Below are 22666 nucleotides of genomic sequence, written 5' to 3'. Positions count from 1 at the left end.
CGCATCATGGCTGATTTAGCAGGCCCCGCCACTGATGGTGGAGAGGTGCGCATCATGGCTGATTTAGCAGGCTCCGTCACTGATGGTGGAGAGGCGCGCATCATGGCTGATTTAGCAGGCTCCGTCACTGATGGTGGAGAGGTGTGCATCATGGCTGATTTAGCAGGCCATGCCACTGATGGTGGAGAGGCGCGCATCATGGCTGATTTAGCAGGCTCCGTCACTGATGGTGGAGAGGTGCGCATCATGGCTGATTTAGCAGGCCATGCCACTGATGGTGGAGAGGCGCGCATCATGGCTGATTTAGCAGGCTCCGTCACTGATGGTGGAGAGGTGCGCATCATGGCTGATTTAGCAGGCTCCGTCACTGATGGTGGAGAGGCGCGCATCATGGCTGATTTAGCAGGCTCCGTCACTGATGGTGGAGAGGTGCGCATCATGGCTGATTTAGCAGGCCATGCCACTGATGGTGGAGAGGTGCGCATCATGGCTGATTTAGCAGGCTCCGTCACTGATGGTGGAGAGGTGCGCATCATGGCTGATTTAGCAGGCCATGCCACTGATGGTGGAGAGGCGCGCATCATGGCTGATTTAGCAGGCTCCGTCACTGATGGTGGAGAGGTGCGCATCATGGCTGATTTAGCAGGCCATGCCACTGATGGTGGAGAGGTGCGCATCATGGCTGATTTAGCAGGCTCCGTCACTGATGGTGGAGAGGTGCGCATCATGGCTGATTTAGCAGGCCATGCCACTGATGGTGGAGAGGCGCGCATCATGGCTGATTCAGCAGGCTCCCCCGGAGGGGAGGTGATGGTCTAGTGGTTAAGGTGTTGGACTTGAGTCCAGAAGATCATGGGTTCAAATCCCCGCCTGACTGGAAAATCACTAAGGGCCCTTGAGCAAGGCCTTTAATCCCCTATTGCTCCCGATGTGCAGTGACATTGGGGTGAATGTGAGGCATAATTGTAAAGCGCTTTGAGCATCTGATGCAGATGGAAAAGTGCTATATAAATGCAGTCCATTTATTGACTGTGAGGAAGCGCGTGTCGTGATGGATTCAGCAAGCGCTGTCAGTGAGGCGTGCATCGGAACAGTGCTCTCTGATGACAGCGAGCACCATAGGGTGTGGAGAGCTGGGGAATCCTGATGTGTGCATGCTGTGGGGAAGCCCTGTGGTACGTATATGGTGTAATGCTGTGTGGGTGTGACTTTTCCAGAAGGTTCTACTTGTTCTGGAGGCGTCACAGCAGGTGGCGCTGTGCGCAGTGGAGACATAGATCTTCCTGACGGCTCAGCGGATGATCTGTAAGGTAAAATCTCGGCTGAGGGGTCAGGCAACAACAAGGCTTCTCTTTCAGATGAGGAAGCAACAGATGATGGCACACGAAGCTTACGTGGTGCTGGCATACGACCGTGGAGCTGGTTCTCCTGTTTGGCACTGCACAACCGGCTTCCACGTAACACAGCATCGTGGTGCTGGTGTCGGTGGCAGACAGAGCATGCTCGGTGTGACCAATTGAGATGGCGAAACTGCTGCACTAGACAGGGTTATGAAGTGTGGCATGTCTGAACAGGCCTCATAAATGTCACATTCAATCAGAAAGTCCATGGGATCTTCAACACATGGAGGCATCTGACCTTGCCTAAAAAAGAACTTGATATTACCTAGATCAGGAAAAGTTGATACAACCTCAGGCTCGGTCTGCAGGATCTGGTCTAATGCTGCTAGGACTCGCTTTCTGTCCAGCCAATCAGTACTGTCCCAGTATTCATAAAATAAGTCTTGAATCTTGAACAGAAACATGGCTGTGTCCTGCAGTGTCTGCCCTTCTGTATCAGATGACGTGTCGTCCTCAATGTCTTCCCAATCTGATTCACAGTCTGAGAGTGGGAGGCTGGATGACAGGTGGAATTCAGGCTGACTCACCCAGGCTGGGAGACGCCCTGCAGCAAACATACTGTCCAGGTCTTCTAGGTCAGGAAAAAATTCAAAAAGCCAGGAATTGGCTTCCACCAGATTCCAAGCTTTGTCCAAAAAATCAAACATCTTCTTTGGGGGTAGCAGAAATGAAAACAGTTGAAGAAAAAGTTGATCTGAGAAAAAATGTCCTTAATGGTGGCCATGTCTGGGATCATAACGGTTAGGTATGAGCTTGCTGTGTCCATTTCAGAACAGTTCAACACCGCTCTCACTGCGGTATTGTATCACTTCCTGTTCCGGAGCACAGCGGTGTTTTGCTGTATCTGTTAATTTTGGCTCTCTGTTGGGACTGTTTACACAGAGACTGCTACCTGCTGCTTTGGACTTTGAACTAATAGTCTTTTTCAAGACTTTTTTACTTTTTTACCTTTTTATTTTTTTTTTTTTTACTTTTTTACTTGACTCTACTGGTGGTCGGCTCTCACTGCGGTATTGTATCACTTCTTGTTCCGGAGCACAGCGGTGTTTTTCTGTATCTGTTAGCTGTTTGATCTGCGCAGTTAGATTGATCTAGTTATCTAGATTACGATTTGTTTCCCAGTGTAATCTTTACGTGCCTTAACTAAAGCACTCCTTCTGCTGAATCACCTCTAAATTATTTACACATTATTCGCTTTGCGTGTTTTTAGGAATCCGCTAGCTTAGCGTAGCTACTAGCTCTTAGCCGATTTAGCATGGCGGCTTCTCCTGTCTCTCCCGCACTTTTCTGCTCTGGGTGTGAAATGTTTAGTTATTCCTCGGCCTCCTTTAGCAGTAATGGTACTTGTAATAAGTGTAGCTTATTCGTAGCTTTGGAGGCCAGGCTGGGCGAATTGGAGACTCGGCTCCGCACCGTGGAAAATTCTACAGCTAGCAAGGCCCCTGTAGTCGGTGCGGACCAAGGTAGCTTAGCCGCCGTTAGTTCCCCCCTGGCAGATCCCGAGCAGCCGGGAAAGCAGGCCGACTGGGTGACTGTGAGGAGGAAGCGTAGCCCTAAACAGAAGCCCCGTGTACACCGCCAACCCGTTCACATCTTTAACCGTTTTTCCCCACTCGACGATACACCCGCCGAGGATCAAACTCTGGTTATTGGCGACTCTGTTTTGAGAAATGTGAAGTTAGCGACACCAGCAACCATAGTCAATTGTCTTCCGGGGGCCAGAGCAGGCGACATTGAAGGAAATTTGAAACTGCTGGCTAAGGCTAAGCGTAAATTTGGTAAGATTGTAATTCACGTCGGCAGTAATGACACCCGGTTACGCCAATCGGAGGTCACTAAAATTAACATTGAATCGGTGTGTAACTTTGCAAAAACAATGTCGGACTCTGTAGTTTTCTCTGGGCCCCTCCCCAATCAGACCGGGAGTGACATGTTTAGCCGCATGTTCTCCTTGAATTGCTGGCTGTCTGAGTGGTGTCCAAAAAATGAGGTGGGCTTCATAGATAATTGGCAAAGCTTCTGGGGAAAACCTGGTCTTGTTAGGAGAGACGGCAGCCATCCCACTTTGGATGGAGCAGCTCTCATTTCTAGAAATCTGGCCAATTTTCTTAAATCCTCCAAACCGTGACTATCCAGGGTTGGGACCAGGAAGCAGAGTTGTAGTCTTACACACCTCTCTGCAGCTTCTCTCCCCCTGCCATCCCCTCATTACCCCATCCCCGTAGAGACGGTGCCTGCTCCCAGACTACCAATAACCAGCAAAAATCTATTTAAGCATAAAAATTCAAAAAGAAAAAATAATATAGCACCTTCAACTGCACCACAGACTAAAACAGTTAAATGTGGTCTATTAAACATTAGGTCTCTCTCTTCTAAGTCCCTGTTGGTAAATGATATAATAATTGATCAACATATTGATTTATTCTGCCTAACAGAAACCTGGTTACAGCAGGATGAATATGTTAGTTTAAATGAGTCAACACCCCCGAGTCACACTAACTGTCAGAATGCTCGTAGCACGGGCCGGGGTGGAGGATTAGCAGCAATCTTCCATTCCAGCTTATTAATTAATCCAAAACCCAGACAGAGCTTTAATTCATTTGAAAGCTTGTCTCTTAGTCTTGTCCATCCAAATTGGAAGTCCCAAAAACCAGTTTTATTTGTTATTATCTATCGTCCACCTGGTCGTTACTGTGAGTTTCTCTGTGAATTTTCAGACCTTTTGTCTGACTTAGTGCTTAGCTCAGATAAGATAATTATAGTGGGCGATTTTAACATCCACACAGATGCTGAGAATGACAGCCTCAACACTGCATTTAATCTATTATTAGACTCTATTGGCTTTGCTCAAAAAGTAAATGAGTCCACCCACCACTTTAATCATATCTTAGATCTTGTTCTGACTTATGGTATGGAAATAGAAGACTTAACAGTATTCCCTGATAACTCCCTTCTGTCTGATCATTTCTTAATAACATTTACATTTACTCTGATGGACTACCCAGCAGTGGGGAATAAGTTTCATTACACTAGAAGTCTTTCAGAAAGCGCTGTAACTAGGTTTAAGGATATGATTCCTTCTTTATGTTCTCTAATGCCATATACCAACACAGTGCAGAGTAGCTACCTAAACTCTGTAAGGGAGATAGAGTATCTCGTCAATAGTTTTACATCCTCATTGAAGACAACTTTGGATGCTGTAGCTCCTCTGAAAAAGAGAGCTTTAAATCAGAAGTGTCTGACTCCGTGGTATAACTCACAAACTCGTAGCTTAAAGCAGATAACCCGTAAGTTGGAGAGGAAATGGCGTCTCACTAATTTAGAAGATCTTCACTTAGCCTGGAAAAAGAGTCTGTTGCTCTATAAAAAAGCCCTTCGTAAAGCTAGGACATCTTTCTACTCATCACTAATTGAAGAAAATAAGAACAACCCCAGGTTTCTTTTCAGCACTGTAGCCAGGCTGACAAAGAGTCAGAGCTCTATTGAGCTGAGTATTCCATTAACTTTAACTAGTAATGACTTCATGACTTTCTTTGCTAACAAAATTTTAACTATTAGAGAAAAAATTACTCATAACCATCCCAAAGACGTATCGTTATCTTTGGCTGCTTTCAGTGATGCCGGTATTTGGTTAGACTCTTTCTCTCCGATTGTTCTGTCTGAGTTATTCTCATTAGTTACTTCATCCAAACCATCAACATGTTTATTAGACCCCATTCCTACCAGGCTGCTCAAGGAAGCCCTACCATTATTTAATGCTTCGATCTTAAATATGATCAATCTATCTTTGTTAGTTGGCTATGTACCACAGGCTTTTAAGGTGGCAGTAATTAAACCATTACTTAAAAAGCCATCACTTGACCCAGCTATCTTAGCTAATTATAGGCCAATCTCCAACCTTCCTTTTCTCTCAAAAATTCTTGAAAGGGTAGTTGTAAAACAGCTAACTGATCATCTGCAGAGGAATGGTCTATTTGAAGAGTTTCAGTCAGGTTTTAGAATTCATCATAGTACAGAAACAGCATTAGTGAAGGTTACAAATGATCTTCTTATGGCCTCGGACAGTGGACTCATCTCTGTGCTTGTTCTGTTAGATCTCAGTGCTGCTTTTGATACTGTTGACCATAAAATTTTATTACAGAGATTAGAGCATGCCATAGGTATTAAAGGCACTGCGCTGCGGTGGTTTGAATCATATTTGTCTAATAGATTACAATTTGTTCATGTAAATGGGGAATCTTCTTCACAGACTAAAGTTAATTATGGAGTTCCACAAGGTTCTGTGCTAGGACCAATTTTATTCACTTTATACATGCTTCCCTTAGGCAGTATTATTAGACGGTATTGCTTAAATTTTCATTGTTACGCAGATGATACCCAGCTTTATCTATCCATGAAGCCAGAGGACACACATCAATTAGCTAAACTGCAGGATTGTCTTACAGACATAAAGACATGGATGACCTCTAATTTCCTGCTTTTAAACTCAGATAAAACTGAAGTTATTGTACTTGGCCCCACAAATCTTAGAAACATGGTGTCTAACCAGATCCTTACTCTGGATGGCATTACCCTGACCTCTAGTAATACTGTGAGAAATCTTGGAGTCATTTTTGATCAGGATATGTCATTCAAAGTGCATATTAAACAAATATGTAGGACTGCTTTTTTGCATTTACGCAATATCTCTAAAATCAGAAAGGTCTTGTCTCAGAGTGATGCTGAAAAACTAATTCATGCATTTATTTCCTCTAGGCTGGACTATTGTAATTCATTATTATCAGGTTGTCCTAAAAGTTCCCTAAAAAGCCTTCAGTTAATTCAAAATGCTGCAGCTAGAGTACTGACGGGGACTAGAAGGAGAGAGCATATCTCACCCATATTGGCCTCTCTTCATTGGCTTCCTGTTAATTCTAGAATAGAATTTAAAATTCTTCTTCTTACTTATAAGGTTTTGAATAATCAGGTCCCATCTTATCTTAGGGACCTCGTAGTACCATATTACCCCAATAGAGCGCTTCGCTCTCAGACTGCAGGCTTACTTGTAGTTCCTAGGGTTTGTAAGAGTAGAATGGGAGGCAGAGCCTTCAGCTTTCAGGCTCCTCTCCTGTGGAACCAGCTCCCAATTCAGATCAGGGAGACAGACACCCTCTCTACTTTTAAGATTAGGCTTAAAACTTTCCTTTTTGCTAAAGCTTATAGTTAGGGCTGGATCAGGTGACCCTGAACCATCCCTTAGTTATGCTGCTATAGACGTAGACTGCTGGGGGGTTCCCATGATGCACTGTTTCTTTTTCTTTTTGCTCTGTATGCACCACTCTGCATTTAATCATTAGTGATCGATCTCTGCTCCCCTCCACAGCATGTCTTTTTCCTGGTTCTCTCCCTCAGCCCCAACCAGTCCCAGCAGAAGACTGCCCCTCCCTGAGCCTGGTTCTGCTGGAGGTTTCTTCCTGTTAAAAGGGAGTTTTTCCTTCCCACTGTAGCCAAGTGCTTGCTCACAGGGGGTCGTTTTGACCGTTGGGGTTTTACATAATTATTGTATGGCCTTGCCTTACAATATAAAGCGCCTTGGGGCAACTGTTTGTTGTGATTTGGCGCTATATAAAAAAAAATTGATTGATTGATTGATTGATTTCTGGCCAGTTCGTTCTGTCGGGATCAGACTAGGCGTGGCACAGAAGGTGGATGGACGCAAATGCAAAACTCACAGAGACTGGTGTGATAGTAAAAAGGCTTTATCTCAAAAAGGCAGGCAGGGATTCGGTACACAAGTAGACAGTCAGAGAGGCGGCGGTACAAGCTGGCGACAGGCTAAGGCGAGGTCCAAAAACATGCACTGGTCAAAACAAGGCAGCAATGGTCATGGGCTGAGGCCAGAGCAAGGTCAAACGCAGAACATGGTCAAAAACACTGCAGAGCAAAACAGAGCAAGACAAAGGCCTGGAACGTGAACTAGAAAGCACAAATGAACTGGCAGGGAGAGGAGGAAGTGAGGGGTTTAAATAACAGGTGCAGTAATTAGGAAAACAAGACACAGGTGTCAGGGAAAGTGCTGGAAGGGGCGTGGTCAGACAAGACAGAGGTGAGGCAGGAGTAGAGTGACAGGTGAGTGTGAGTAAAAGAAACAGACTCAGTGACTGAAAATCAAACCCCAACCAACTGTGATAAAAACTGAAAAACCTAACGCAGAGAAGACAAGAAAAGAGTGCCAACATAAGACAGTGATCAACCACACTAGAACGGGACCAACAAGTGGCAACAGTAAAACAGAAAATACAACTAATGACTACCCAGAAAATAAAGGATAAACAGAGCATAAAACCAATGACAAAAGTAATGTGCACAGAAAAGAGATATACAGAACAAAACCAAAACAAAACTTAAGTGACTAAAATACAATGGCCAAACCAGGGACTGGAATCATGATAAACAGAAAATTAAAGACACAGGATCAAAGACTGATACACATGAGTCCAGATAATAACAAGAGCCCAGAACAGGCTGAATCATGACAGGCTGTGAGATAAAACACTGCACAGTTTATGCATGAGGTGGCTCCGTCCCACGAGCAGACATCAGTCCTGATTTACTGGACCAGCTCGGTCATACACCATGGAACTCAGGGACACCTCAGTCTGTGAAATGATCTTGACTCAAGGACCACAGTGCTTTTTTAAATTATTATTTCTGACTTCTGCTTTAACCGTTTGACTGCTGAAGGTCCATCTTCATTACGCAGTCAATCAGCTGTGGGAGCAGCGTTTGGATAACCGCCTCGGTTTCCATGGTGATGGGCTGTGAGGCTCCTGCCCCGTCAACATCCCATTGCTCAGGGCTCCAATGACCTTTACCCAGAGATAAATCATTCAGGGTGTCCTGTGGACACGACTTTAATGAGATTTTGGCACCTGACTGAACACAGCGAGCGCTAACAGGACCTGCTGCTCCGATACAGCAAACAAACAAACAAACAAACACTGACAACAAGCAGAAGAGCCCACAAAGGATCTTCAGATGCTTCCAGGGGGACCAACAGTCTGACCTCCCAACACAGTTTGCAAAGTTCATCATATCATTATTGTGACTGAATGCAAATCATTCAATCAGCATGACGACTTTACCAGTGATCGATTTTTAGAACCTTGCAGAGGATTTGGTACATGCATCTTTAAGCAACATACTAAAGATTTAAATTCAATCCATCAATCAGATCAATTCAGCAATATTTCATAATAAAAGACAGGAGAGCGATCAGAGCGCCACAGCAGCACATCTGAGTCTGACTCTCTGAGTCTGACTCTCCACACCCAAAGCGATCAAGGGGATTAACGTGATTATTAACCATCAGATGACAAAGTAAAACCTCTTAAATCATTCTAAAGTCAGTTTGAAGCAGACACAAGGTGATAATCGTGAGTCGCTGCTGACGCTCAGAAATGACGCATGCACAGTGAAGGCAGGGTGGGCCGATTTTTAGGGGGGACCATTCGGTCGGCGACACCAGGTTGTTGTGCGTTTGGATGCACAAATAGACATAAGGAGTTCAAGATGTACAGATTCCCTTCAGATCCCAACAGATGAAAAATTTGGGAAAATAAAGTCAGCTGTGTGGGATGGAAGCCACTTCATCTTCAAAGCTTTGAGAGGTAAATTTAACAGTGAAAAATGTTTCAGTGAAGTAAATCATTGTGTGGTTAATATTTAAAACTGACTGTGCACGTCAGGGTTTTGTTTTTTTTTCGCCAGACATCAGCTAACAAGAAACATAATTAATAAATGACAAAAGGACAGAAGAAAAAAAAAGAGACGCAGACAGGTGATTTATTCTTTGTGAGGAAATCAGACATTTTATTGAAATGGTCGGTGCAACAAACCGAATAATTGGCTAAGTTTGTGCAAATGCCCATCGCCACTTCAGGCAGAATTTTGTGCGGCGAGCCCAGACGTGTGAATACAGTGTATTAAATATGAACTGCTTGTTCTCCTGATTATGACACACCAAAGTTCACCAAATCTTAATCAGATTATCTTCATTATGTGTCCTTTTAATGTGGAGATTAATAAGATAAGAACATTTAGTGTTTTGGAGTTATTGTGATGTGTTTACTGGCTGCATTTGACAGGGTCAAACCCAGAGCTTTGGGACAAACAACAAATAAACCAATGAAGACAGACAGCATAGGATTAAGTACTGATCTAGGATGCTTCTGGGTCCTACCTGAGCAGGATTAGCTTCACCTTGGCAGCGGCGCTCTTAATGATGGCAGAGGCGTTCTGGTGACTCCGCCCATACAGAACCTGACTGTTAATCTGACAAACAGACAAACAACAGCAACATGTTGAAACAAACAGTAAACACTCATGTCTGCAGACTAAAGTCTTCTGGAGGCTTCTGGAGATGGAACCCGCAGGTCTTCATGAACTTCAGTCTTTCAGGTTGACTCAGCTCATACAGTCTAACAAACATTTCCACCTCAAACCGCCGTGGGGACATGTTACGTCTGTCTCCTATGAACCTTTGGAGGATATGTGTCTCACATGTGACAATGACACAAAACCAACAAATGAGATCCACCTCTGAGATCCACCAGGATCTCAGCAGACAAACGTAAACGGATCTACTCTGTAACCATGGAAATCCCTGTTTGTTTCCCAAGTTGAGGACTTCACTGGCCCTTTTGGGTCTCTCATCAACAGCGAGGTGCAAACCAACACCCATGTCACTGCGCATGGCGCCGGTCAACCCCTGTGCTCCGTTTTAACCTCACATCGGAATGAGAACCAACTCCCAACCAGTTTCTGGAAGGTCCTTGTTTAAATGTTGGGCTGTCCGGGTCAGATCTCCTGAAGACACCTAACCTCAGCTGAGATACCAAAGACTCAGAGTTTTGAACTATTCTGTTGAACCTTCACCCAGAACAGGTGGAACCGGAGCCCCGTCCTGGAGCTAACCTTTGACGGGGCTTTGATGGCGAGTGTCTGGGTACTCAGAGTAGATCCATGAGCCTGGACAAGCGACATGAAGCCACCACTGTGTGGGTCCAACAGAGACTATATAGGTTGGATGGTAGCACACAATTTGGGGTCAAGTTAGTGACAAACACATACTAGGAACGTGACTCATCCCACCCCGTAAGGTGATGCCTGAAGGACAATCAGGATCAATCTGGTCTCACCTCCAGCAGCTCATCTCCAACCCGGATCCGTCCATCGCGAGCAGCAGGTCCTCCGGGGTGAAGTCCCACGACGAAGATGCTGAGCTGAGAACGATCCCGGTTCCCGGCCAAGCTGAGACCCAAACCCTGCCGATCCTTCTCCAGCTCCACGTACAACAGCTCCCCCTGCAGGTCCAAATCCTGCTCACACCAATGCTCTACGGGAGAATGAAGAGGAGGAGTCGAGTTAATCACCTAAAGTCACACAGACGTTTCAACGCCATGCAACTAATCAATGACTTTATTTATCAGCAGATTTTAACACAGAAACAAACAAATTAATTCAGTGAACGTGTGGTTTGTGACCTTTTGGGAGCGCCGCTTTGTGACACGCTGATGTCACATCTGCAGTAAAAAGCTTCTCCTCTGAGATTTAAAAGGTCAGCGGGCTTATCACAGTGGTGCACAGCCGCACATTTAATACTTTAATTTACACCTTATTTCCTCTCTAATTCAACACTGCAGAATAACTTTAACAAGCACGTCAGGTTCAGAGGAATTCACATGATTCCTGCCAGGTGAATGACGGGGCGTGCACATCCACACAGAGTGAAACATTCATATACTGGTACATCCTTGGGTGTCATTATTCATCAGACCAGCGGGTGGCAGTACAACAGAAACACTGGACTCTTGCACACATTAATTGTTTCGACCACAAATGTATTGATTTGTGATAAAAATCACCAAATTTCTTCAATCTGTTTGGATTCTTTATAACAGGATAAATAAGCAGTCTGATTACTGTGGCTCATCATATTTAACTCAGTAGGCTGGAGAATCATTTTGGGATTACTGGGAGTGCCCTTGCATGGTTGACATGGGTTCCACAAGGGTCTGTCTTAGGCCCCCTGCTTTTCTCCCTTTATATAGCATCCCTTGGGCACATATTACGGTGTTTTGGGATTACCTTTCACTGCTATGCAGATGATACTCAGTTATACGTGCCGAAAACTGCTGGTAATCTCATCCACATAAAATCCTTAGAAGACTGAATGTCTAGCTGGATGTCTAGCAACTTCCTACTTTTAAACTCTGATAAGACTGAAATGATGGTTCTTGGTCCAGTGAGACATCGGCATCAATTTGACCAGTTAACGCTTAGCCTAGGCTTGTGTGTCATATATCACACTGAAAGTGAGGAACCTTGGGGTAATTTTTGATCCTACGTTGTCCTTTGACTTCCACATTAGAAATATTACGAGGACTGCTTTCTTCCACCTGCGAAATATAGTGAAGATTTGTCCCATTCTGTTTATGACTGATGCTGAGACCCTGATCCATGCATTTGTCTCTTCTAGATTGGACTACTACAATGTTCTATTTTCTGGTTTACCACAGTCCAGCATTAGGGGTCTCCAATTGGTCCAAAATGCTGCTGCCAGACTTTTGACACGAAGCAGAAAGTTCGACCACATTACACCCATTTTGGCGTCTCTTCACTGGCTTCCTGTCCCAGTGAGATCAGATTTTAAGGTTCTGCTACTAGCCTATAAAATTGTTCATGGACTGGCACCTCCCTACCTAGCTGACTTAATTAAACCTTACGTACCGACCCAGGCTCTGCATTCTCAAGGTGCAGGACTACTTTGTGTCCCTAGGGTGAATAAAAAGTCTGCGGGTCACAGAGCTTTCTCTTATCGTGCCCCTGTTCTGTGGAATGATCTCCCTGCATCAATAAAACAGTCAGATTCTGTAGAGACTTTCAAGTCCAGACTTAAGATGCACTTATTTTCCCTTTCATATGGCTAGCATACTGGTATAGTATGTTACTATGCTTTTTACTCTTTTTAATTCATTTTATTAGTAAACAGAGCGTGCCGCGGCCTCAAATTTACATAAATTCTGGGTCTTTTAGTGAAGTTTAGGGCTCGTGGCCAGCGATCACCTTAGTATTTTTTCTGTTTTTCTTGTTGCTTAATGCTGACAAATTATACTGTATTTGTTGTCTTTCTGACGTCTGATTCTGTTTCTTTTCTCTCTGAGGTGCAGCTCCATCCAGAGATGGGTGTGTTGTCTGTTTCTGAAGCCCTCCTGTCCTGTGCACCGGTAACATTTCCTGTATATTCGTTTTGTGAATTGTTCTGTAATTTGTGTCTGTATCATGACCCAAGCAGAGGGTCACCTCTTTGAGTCTGCTCTGCTTGAGGTTTCTTCCTCAGAGGGAGTTTTTCCTTAACACTGCTGCTCTGGGGGTTAGTAAGGTTAGACCTTACTTGTGTGAAGTGCCTTGAGGCAACTCTGTGGTGATTTGGCGCTTTATAAATGAAAATAAATTGAAATTGAAGCAGAGTTTGTGTTACACCAGACCAGTGAGCAAATCCTCATGGTTGCTTGCTCATGATTGACTGAACAGACCTGATTCATTTAATTAAGTATTAATAAGCAGGTGTCGTATTGTAACGGCCTCATGTGCTGACATCAATAAGATCCACAAACTGGGAACTCTCACTGGACCTCTGGTCCCAAATCCCACAGGGCAAAGGTGGCATCATAAAGTGTCACTCTCCTCATGGTGGCAGCAGGAATGAATACTGAGCTGGAGTTCACCATCACACTGCTGTGAAACTGAAAAATCTTTAAGGATGTCGCTGAGCTTTGATGTCCTTTAAAGTTCATTTATCTGATGCAGTGCGTCCACGCCCACTCTCTGTGACATCACACACTGTGACATCAGCAAGAGAAGTTCAGAAACAAAACGTTTCATCCATCAAATGACAAAATGTGCTGAAGTGTTTCCACCGAGAGACGAGGACGAGTGCAGCAGCACTGCAGCAAGTCCTGGAGGTCACTGCAGCGCAACAGCAGTTCAAACACTGCAGGAACCAAAGGCAGTGCAGGCATACCAAAAGTAGACAAGCTGTGTTTGACAATAAAATCAGTGATCTAAGCTGGGATGATGTAATAGCCTCTGATGATCTGGAAAGTGGTAGTACTGTAATATATTTGTCAATAATATTAACTCTGTAAGAGAACATTTTATTGTTAAAATCCAGAAAAAATGTAAAAGAAAAAATCTACCATGGTTAAATGAAAATGTGTGGAAACTCATGAACGAAAGGGATGCTGTGCTAAAAAAAAAAAGCCATTAAATCTAAAGTGAGCACAGACTTGCTGATTTTTAAAGGCCTAAGGAATTAATAAGGGTTTAATAAGGTTGAATTGAGGCAGGCTAAATCTCAATTTTATCTTAATATTCTACATAATGCCAAAGGTAATAGCAAACTAATATGACAGGGCATGAATAATTTGATGAGGAATGAGCCACTTGTCCCAGAAGATATTCAATTGAACATTGATGGAATTTTGACAGATGACAAGTCTGCTGTTGCTAAAATTTTGAATCATTATTTTATTGATTCAGTTAATGATCCTGGAAGAAACTTCACTGAAATGGAATTGGATTTTGTATCCATTACTTCTCCTGATGAAGCTTTTGTTCTGGCTCCAACAGATGTCACAGAAGTGAATAAAATCATCAGCTCTTTAAAGAACTCCAACTGTAGGGATGTTTTTCAGCTCGATACCACGTTTGTTAAAAACCACCAAACCCCATTAGTGCCACCAATTACTCACTTAATCAATTTATCAATAAAACAATGTTTTTCCAAGTGCTTGGAAGCGAGCCATTGTCACTCCTATCTTTAAGTCTGGTGACCGTCATGAAGCCAGTAATTTCACACCAAAAAGTATACTTCCAGTGCTCTCGAAAGTTGCTGAGAAGGTAGTAATTAAACAACTGACTACATATCTCGCAGATAGCAGGTTCTGTTTACATCCATTGCAGTTTAGTTTTAGGCTCAATCACTCCACTGAAACAGCTGTTTTACAGCTGATCGAGCAGATAAAATTTAAACTAGACGGGGGGGTAGTTGGTGCCGTATTTTTAGATTTGAGAAAAGCATTTGATACGATAAATCACAATGTTCTTATCTCAAAACTTTCAAATTTTAATATTTCATCAAAAAGGCTGCAATGGATGGCTTCTTATTTATCTGATAGGATGCAGTGTCTTAAAGTTAATGATGTTTTCTCTGATAATGTTTCTGTGTAGGCTCTCAGTTGTCCAGGTGGTTTCCATAGTAGAGAAGCTTGAATCTTCGACTGGACTGGGTTGTCGTGAGGGCGTTTTGCTTCAAATCACTGAAGCTTCCTCAGCTAAAATTCTTGCTCTGGTAGTCTGACTTCTGTCTTGACTCTTGTAGAGAAGAATAAACCAGAAGCCAACAAAAGCTGGAATTTTAGCTGAGGAAGCTTCAGTGATTTGAAGCAAAACGCCCTCACGACAACCCAGTCCAGTCGAAGATTCAAGCTTCTCTACTTTTCTCTGATAACATTAAGTGTACAGTGGGTGTGCCACAAGGTTCTGTTTTGGAACCCCTCCTATTTAGTCTTTATATTAATGATCTGCCACAGGTGTGTTAGGGCATGGATCTGCAAATGTAGTATGCTGATGATACTGTTTTATACACACATGCAAAAACTGCTGAACTAACAGCCAGGAAGCTGACAGCTGCTATGGAAAGTATCACAGAGCGGCTTGACCGGTCATGTCTCAGCCTTAACATAAGTAAGACAAGCGATATGTTCTTTTCTAAAACCAACCAGTTTCCGAGTGATGAAATCATTATAAAAGCTGAGAGGATTGACACTGTGAGGGAGTTTAAATATCTTGGAGTAGTTACTGATTCAAATCTTAATTTTAAGTAACGTGGAAAAAATGACCAAAACCATCAGATATAATTTAATCCATTTTAGACATATTAGAGGCTGTCTCTCAATGGAAGCGGCAAAGACCTTCATGCATGCTATGATTTTTTTCTCATTTGTCATATTGTGTCATATGTTGGGGTCAGGATGGAGAAACAACTATTAAACCACTGAAATCTCTGTAGAAACAAACCTTAAAAACTCTAGATAAAAAAATCTGTTCAATATCACCACTGGAGGATTCTAGAAAAGCTTCAGCTGCTTAGTTTTGAGAATTATAAACTTTTCTAATTTGTGTCTTATGTTTAAGATTTTAAATGGCTTGGCTCCTTCCCCATTACGTCAATTTGTTAATATTCGTCCGGAACAGTCTATAGGATCTACCAGAATATCTTCAATAAGGAACCACTGGGACTGCTGCATGCACAGCAAACACTGCAGGAACCACAGATAGGAACCACTGTGACTGCTGCACAGACAGCAAACACTGCAGGAACCACACACAGGAACCACTGGGACTGCTGTATGCACAGCAAACACTGCAGGAACCACACACAGGAACCACTGGGACTGCTGCACAGACAGCAAACACACTGCAGGAACCACAGACAGGAGCCACTGCGACTGTTGCATGCACAACAAACATTGTAGGGAACCACACACAGGAACCACTGTGACTGCTGCATGGACAGCACATACCACAGGAACCACAGACAGGAACCACTGTGACTGCTGCACGGACAGCACACACCGCAGGAACCGCACACAGGAACCACTGTGACTGCTGCACGGACAGCACACACCGCAGGAACCGCACACAGGAACCACTGTGACTGCTGCATGGACAGCACACGCTGCAGGAATCACACGCAGGAACCACTTTGACTGCTGCATGGACAGGAACCGCACATAGGAACCACTGTGACTGCTGCACGGACAGCACACGCTGCAGGAATCACACGCAGGAACCACTGTGACTGCTGCATGGACAGCACACACTGTAGGGAACCACACACAGGAACCACTGTGACTGCTGCATGGACAGCACACACTGCAGGAACCACAGACAGCAGCCTCTGTGACTGCTGCACAGACAGCACACACTGCAGGAACCGCACACAGGAACAACTGTGACTGCTGCACAGCCAGCAAACACCGCAGGAACTACTGTGACTGCTGCACAGACAGCAAACACTGCAGGAACCACAGACAGGAACCTCTGTGACTGCTACATACACAGCAAGCACTGCAGGAATCACAAACAGGAACCATTGGGACTGATGCACGCACAGCAAACACTGTAGGAACCATCAACAGGAACATTCCAGCTGCTGCCAGAATGTGAACAAGGGATGCCCTCAGCACCATCACCAGGTCAGCGAGCTGTACCGATATCACACATCAACTCTGCCACAAGCAGTTCATCCCTAATTCTGAAAGGTAACATTTACCTGCTGCTGCCAGGTGAGACATGGGCGTTCACTTGGCCTTCTCCAGCTGTTGGGTTTCTGTGCACTAAGGAATGCACATGAGAAACACACCACATGGAGAATGTGGTCACTGATGTTCCCTCACAGTGTCAATGATCCTCCTCATCTGAGTCTCAGAAATCGTTCCTTTGAAACAAAGTCATTCCAGCGTGATCACAGAGACCTGGAACCAAAGACATGAAGCCATCTGGATGTTGTGACCTAAGGTCAAGACTCCACCTTAGGTTGGAGTCTAAGCCTGACACTCAAACAGGAAGCACCAGGAGCCTAAAGACTTGGACTTTTATTGACCTGCAAAGACATCAATATCTCCAAACATCTCTGATGTTTGACCTTATGACTCCATATGATATGAATGTCACTGCTGAGATCAGTGAATGTTTTTACAAGTTCAACACTTTCATCACATACAGAGAAACATCTGATGCACGAGTCCAAGAAGTCACTGAAGCCTGGATCTTAGTCTGGATGCAGGACCATCACCCAGACTCAGTGAGGTGACTATTTGCTTTCTCCATATCTAAAACAACAGAACATGCAGTGACAGAAATGCTGGACCTAAATAAACAGTGTCCACAATGACAGCTGGCTGACAGGACAACCAGGAGGCTGAGACCGCGATCTTGGACAAAGAAGCTGCATGAGAAAATCAGTGATTTCATCAATGCAGGATAAGTCACTGAATCAGTTCTCACTCCAACCTGATGCATCTTCAACCAGCCACAGAATGGTTCCGTAAGTACCACCTGGGCTTCAAAAGCTCTAATGTAGACTTCAAACATTTCGAGGTAGAAGAGCCACATTCAGACACAAACGAATTCACTGCACATCTCTTCAGTCCATGATTCAGTTCTGAGACTTGTCCTCCTACTTTGCCTCATATGTAGACTGTCGAGGCTGAAGATCGGCCTGGGATTCCCTCCACGAGCACGACTGACCTGAACACTGAAAGACTGAACTTCTTTTGAGGTTGACACGATGGAACGGATCAAGTGCTGTTTAACATAAAAACGACCTCCATCAAAGTGAAGTCATGCTCATCTACTGCAGCCGAGACAGAGAGCAGAGAAATAACCACAGAGACAGAGAGATAACGTACGAACCCAGCGGCAGCATTGTCCATGCTTCAGTCCTCACAACCCGCCGAGACAAATCCACATGATGGAGCAAGTGCACGGAGGAGCACGATGGACAGAAGGACACAAGCTGTTTCTGTCAGCACGCAGACGTCCAGGAAACGACATGAGTGACAGACAGAGAGAGAGACAGCTTCAAGAGGCTAAAATAGACACAGACAGATAGAGAGACACAGAGAGACAGACAGAGACAGATGGATGTGCTCCTGCCAGACGACGGCTGTGATACTGAAGCAGATCAGCTCAGTTATAATTCTCTCCCCCTTCGCTCTCCTTCCAAAGCTCCCTCTCCCTCCTAGTCCCCCCTTCCTCCAACCCTCTTTCTCCCCCAAGGACACATTCACTGTTTCGCAGTCTGAGTCACACTGAAATATCGTTAATCAGATGCTGGTGATATTATTATAAACTGTACGGGCTATTAACAGTGTGCTTAAACCAACTAACCAAAGGTACCTTCAAACACCAGTGCAGGGTTAACTAAATAAACAAGTCAACCAGTTTCTTTTGGCTGTTTTTACAGCAGATCTGGTTTTGCACCAGATTCCCTTGCTAAGATTACTCTAGATGTACAGGGAGACGAGGACAAGCTGGACTCGAACCAGGGACTTTTTTTGGGGGAGTCAAACATGCCGGCTGGTTGTGCTACAAACTGCCATCTGGATGAACTGAAAGCTCGGAGAGGTTTCCCGTTGTACCACTAATGTGCCAGTGATTACACAGTAAGACCCTCTCAGACAGTCCAGATACCGGGAGGGAGAAACCTCACTTGCGATCTTGTTCTTTTGATCATTACCCAAAGTTCATGATCGTAGGTGAGGACAGGAGGGTAAACGGACTGGTAAACTGAGAACTCACCTTCTGACTCAGCTGCTCCTTCACCACAGTGTCTGTTAGATTTCAGACTCCGCCCCCAATTCCTCTATCAATCTCTCACTCCAACATATCCCCACTCATGAACAAGACCCAGAGATCCCTGAACTCCTCCACTCAGGGCAGTAACTCTCCCCTGCTCCAGAGTCGATTGTCGCAGGTCTGGTGGTGTTGATTCTCACCCCAGTTAAACCACCTCAGAGTCCGTCAGAGGTCACCGCCAACAGAACCACATCGTCCACAAACAGCAGAAATGTAATGCATACATGTCGACTTTGATATTTCAACGAGAATTTCTTGCAAATAAACCAACTACTGAAATTGAGCAGAACATTTTGGGGATTGCTAGCAATGTTTTAATATGACTACTAAGCCTGTCACACCTTAACGATTTAGCCAGTGTATGCCAACAACCCTGTTTTCATCGAGTAGTCCAGTTGAGTATGGTACGAGTTGGAACAGTTAAGTCTGGTTTGGCTTGCGTTTCCACTGCCATCCGAATCCTTCTGTCTGGTAGGCGGAGCATGTAGACGTGGACATGCATGTTATCGAACACATGTACACTGTCATGCGGCCCCAACCCTTCACACGGAGGCCAAACAGAGTCATTTAACATTTATTTATTTTAGTCTTGGTGGATCATGGGATTTATTTTCATGGCACGCAGAATGCTGAAGAGTTGAATGATGTCTATGGTAAATGCTAATGTGAATGAATGAGGTGCTGTGACTCTTTCAACTTTTAAAATAAGTTAATTTTCACAAAACACAGAGGGACTTCTTTAAAAACGCTGCGTTTCTTCAGCCACGATAAGGAACTCAAGTATTTTCAGATGTCGTTTTCCAAAATCAGGATGTTGTATGTGGATACATTTTCTTCAGGCTGTAATGATGAATCTGACTGAAATGAACAGGTCAGATTAAGACTTTATATTTACTGCGTGTGACTGGTTTTAATATTTGAAACAGTCTGTTCACATGAGGACTACAGTTTTCAGCCAAACAATGGACAGCATCCATGGACTCAATTCAAGATTCAAACAACTTTATGGATCTCTAAAAGGGCAATTCATATCACACCCAATTACCACAGACAAAAATACAGCAATTAAACCACAATTATTACTAGTTGAACATAATAATGGTACACATCAGAATTAAACAATTGCACATAAACATCTGACTGTTATCTACGCTAAACTTTGGAACAGTCCGTCATCGAAATTGAGGCAATGTGAGTGTGGGTTGCAGCAGCTTCATGCCGTGTAACCAAGTTTGGGGGGTGGAGGTGGGAGGACGCTGCAGCTGTGCTGCGTGGCCTCCAGGAGCGGGAAGGAGTGGCAGAGCGGAGGCCAGGGTGGGCCAGGGGGTGGAGACAGAAACACAAAAGAGGGGTACGGGAGCACACATAATGTGTGCAGATAAGTTCATATCAGTATTTCAGGACGTATTTCAACTTATGAGTAACTTACGAGAAATGTGTCAATGGCATAACTTACCTACAACTTATGAGACATACACTAGCATACATCAAAAATATTGTGTATACCCAAATGTTTTCACAGACTCACCGTACCACGACGTAGATCAGCGAGCTTCAATGCACTCTTAACTTATACAAAACCTGTCCATAATTTATTAGATGTACAGCAGTATGCCGGCATTTTAATACACTCAGCATATACTGGCTAAATCATCAAGGTGTGACAGGGCCATTAGATAGTAAAGAAAAAAAGAAGTGAACATCTCCTTTAGCTGATATGTTTTCACTGATGACATCACATCCAAGTAATTTGTAGACAGTATAGTATCATAAAGGTATTTTATGTTTAACAGTCCAGTCTTAACATGTCAGGTTCCATTCTGTCTCCAGCTGTAACATTTTACACAAGTTAGCATTTGATAGCCTTGCTGTTAGCTAACATTAGCAGGCTAAGCAGCACTCGGAAACCCAGTTTTCTTAAAAGAGTCAGTGAAACAAACTGCTGATAAATTTAAACTAAAATGTAAAACATAAGGAATGCCTTGGGGTTCCCCCGGAGGAGCTGGGGGAGGTGTGTGTGTGGATTGGGAGGTCTGGGCGGCTTTGCTTGAGCTGCTGCCCCCGCGTCCCGACTCCGGATAAAGCAGAAGAAAATGGATGGATGGATGGATGTAAAACATAATGCAGAGTGTAAATTAACTTTAAATTACAGTTGTATGTAAAAGTTTGGGCACCCCTGATCATTTTCATGATTTTCCTTTATAAATCATTGGTTGTCTGAATCATAAATTTCAGTTAAATATATCATATAGCGGACAAACACACTGATATTTGAGAAGTGAAATGAAGTTTCTAGTATTTACATAAAGTGTGCAATAATTAATTAAACAAAATTAGGCAGGTGCAAAAATTTGGGCACCCTCGTCATTTTATTGATTTGAATACATTTGGCACAAATTATTGGAAGACAATTATTGGTTTGGTAAGCTCATTGACCCTTGACCTCCTTACACAGGTGAATCCAATCATGAGAAAGGGTATTTAAGGTGGCCATTTGCAAATGTTTCCCCTCGTTGCATCTCTTCTAATGAGTGGCAACATGGGAGCCTCTAAACAACTCTCAAATGATCTGAAAACAAAGATTGTACAACATCATGGTTTAGGGGAAGGATACAAAAAGCTATCTCAGAGATTTCAGCTGTCAGTTTCCACTGTGAGGAACACTGAAGACCACAGGCACAGTACTAGTTAAGGCCCAAAGTGGCAGGCCAAGAAAAATCTCAGATAAGCTGAAGCAAAGGATGATGAGAACAGTCAGTCAACCCACAGACCTGTTCCAAAGACCTACAACATGATCTTGCTGCAGATAGTGTCTCTGTGCATCATTCAACTATACAGCGCACTTTGCACACAGAGATGCTGTATGATGCTGTAATGCAGAAGAAGCCTTTTCAGTGTACACATCACAAACAGATTCGCTTGAGGTATGCTAAAGCACATTTTAACAAGCTAGCTTCATTTTGGAATAAGGTGCTGTGGACTGATGAAACTAAAATTATTTGGACATAACAATGGGTGGTATGCATGGCTGAAAAAGAACACAGCATTCCAAGAAAAACACTTACTACCTACAGTAAAATTTGGAGGTGGTTCCATCATGCTGTGGGGCTGTGGGGCCAGTGCAGGTACTGGGAATCTTGTTAAAGTTGAAGGTCACATGGATTCCAGTCAATATCAGCAGATTCTTGAATCAGTGACAAAGTTGAAGTTGCACCGGGGCTGGATCTTTCAACAAGACAACAACCCTAAACACTGCTCAAAATCTACTAAGGCATTCACGCAGAGGAACAAGTAAAACATTCTGGAATGGCCATCTCAGTCCCCAGACCTGAATATTATTGAAAATCTGTGGTGTAATTTTAAGTGGGCTGTCCATGCTCGGAAACCAACAAACCTGAGATGTTTTGTAAAGAAGAATTGTCCAAAATACCTTCAACCAGAATCCAGACTCTCATTGGAAGCTATAGGAAGTGTTTAGAGACTATTATTTCTGCAAAAGGACGATCTACTAAATATTGATTTCTTCTGTTGGGGTGCCCAAATTTATGCACCTGCCTCATTTTGTTTAAAGAATTATTGGACACTTTCTGTAAATCCTATACACTTCATTTCATTTCTCAAGTATCACTGTGTTTGTCTGTTATATGATATATTTAACTGAAATTTCTGATCCAGACAACCAATGATTTATAAAGGAAAATCATGGAAATCATCAGGGGGCCCAAACTTTTACGTACAACTGTAACAGATTAAACAGAGAGGAGGAGATGATAAAAGAGGAGGTGCAGTGTGTCAGGAAT

At 43.7% G+C, this 22666-nt stretch overlaps 1 protein-coding gene across 9 annotated transcripts in view; it reads right to left on the bottom strand.

The window, feature by feature from the left end:
• The window catches only part of patj (PATJ crumbs cell polarity complex component), a 254271-nt gene that overhangs the window by 43102 nt on the left and 188503 nt on the right, over positions 1-22666 (bottom strand). For all 9 annotated transcript variants that reach the window (XM_034179316.1, XM_034179318.1, XM_034179317.1 and 6 more), the window contains 2 exons: positions 10580-10776; positions 9622-9713 (listed from right to left, as the gene is read on the bottom strand). In XM_034179316.1, the coding sequence (XP_034035207.1) occupies positions 9622-9713; positions 10580-10776 (289 nt within the window). The remainder of the gene's footprint in view (positions 1-9621; positions 9714-10579; positions 10777-22666) is intronic.

Source organism: Thalassophryne amazonica, chromosome 10, assembly GCF_902500255.1.
Source record: "Thalassophryne amazonica chromosome 10, fThaAma1.1, whole genome shotgun sequence".
In the NCBI taxonomy this organism is placed as follows: Eukaryota; Metazoa; Chordata; class Actinopteri; order Batrachoidiformes; family Batrachoididae; genus Thalassophryne; species Thalassophryne amazonica.
This window is presented reverse-complemented; position numbering and strand designations above follow the sequence as displayed.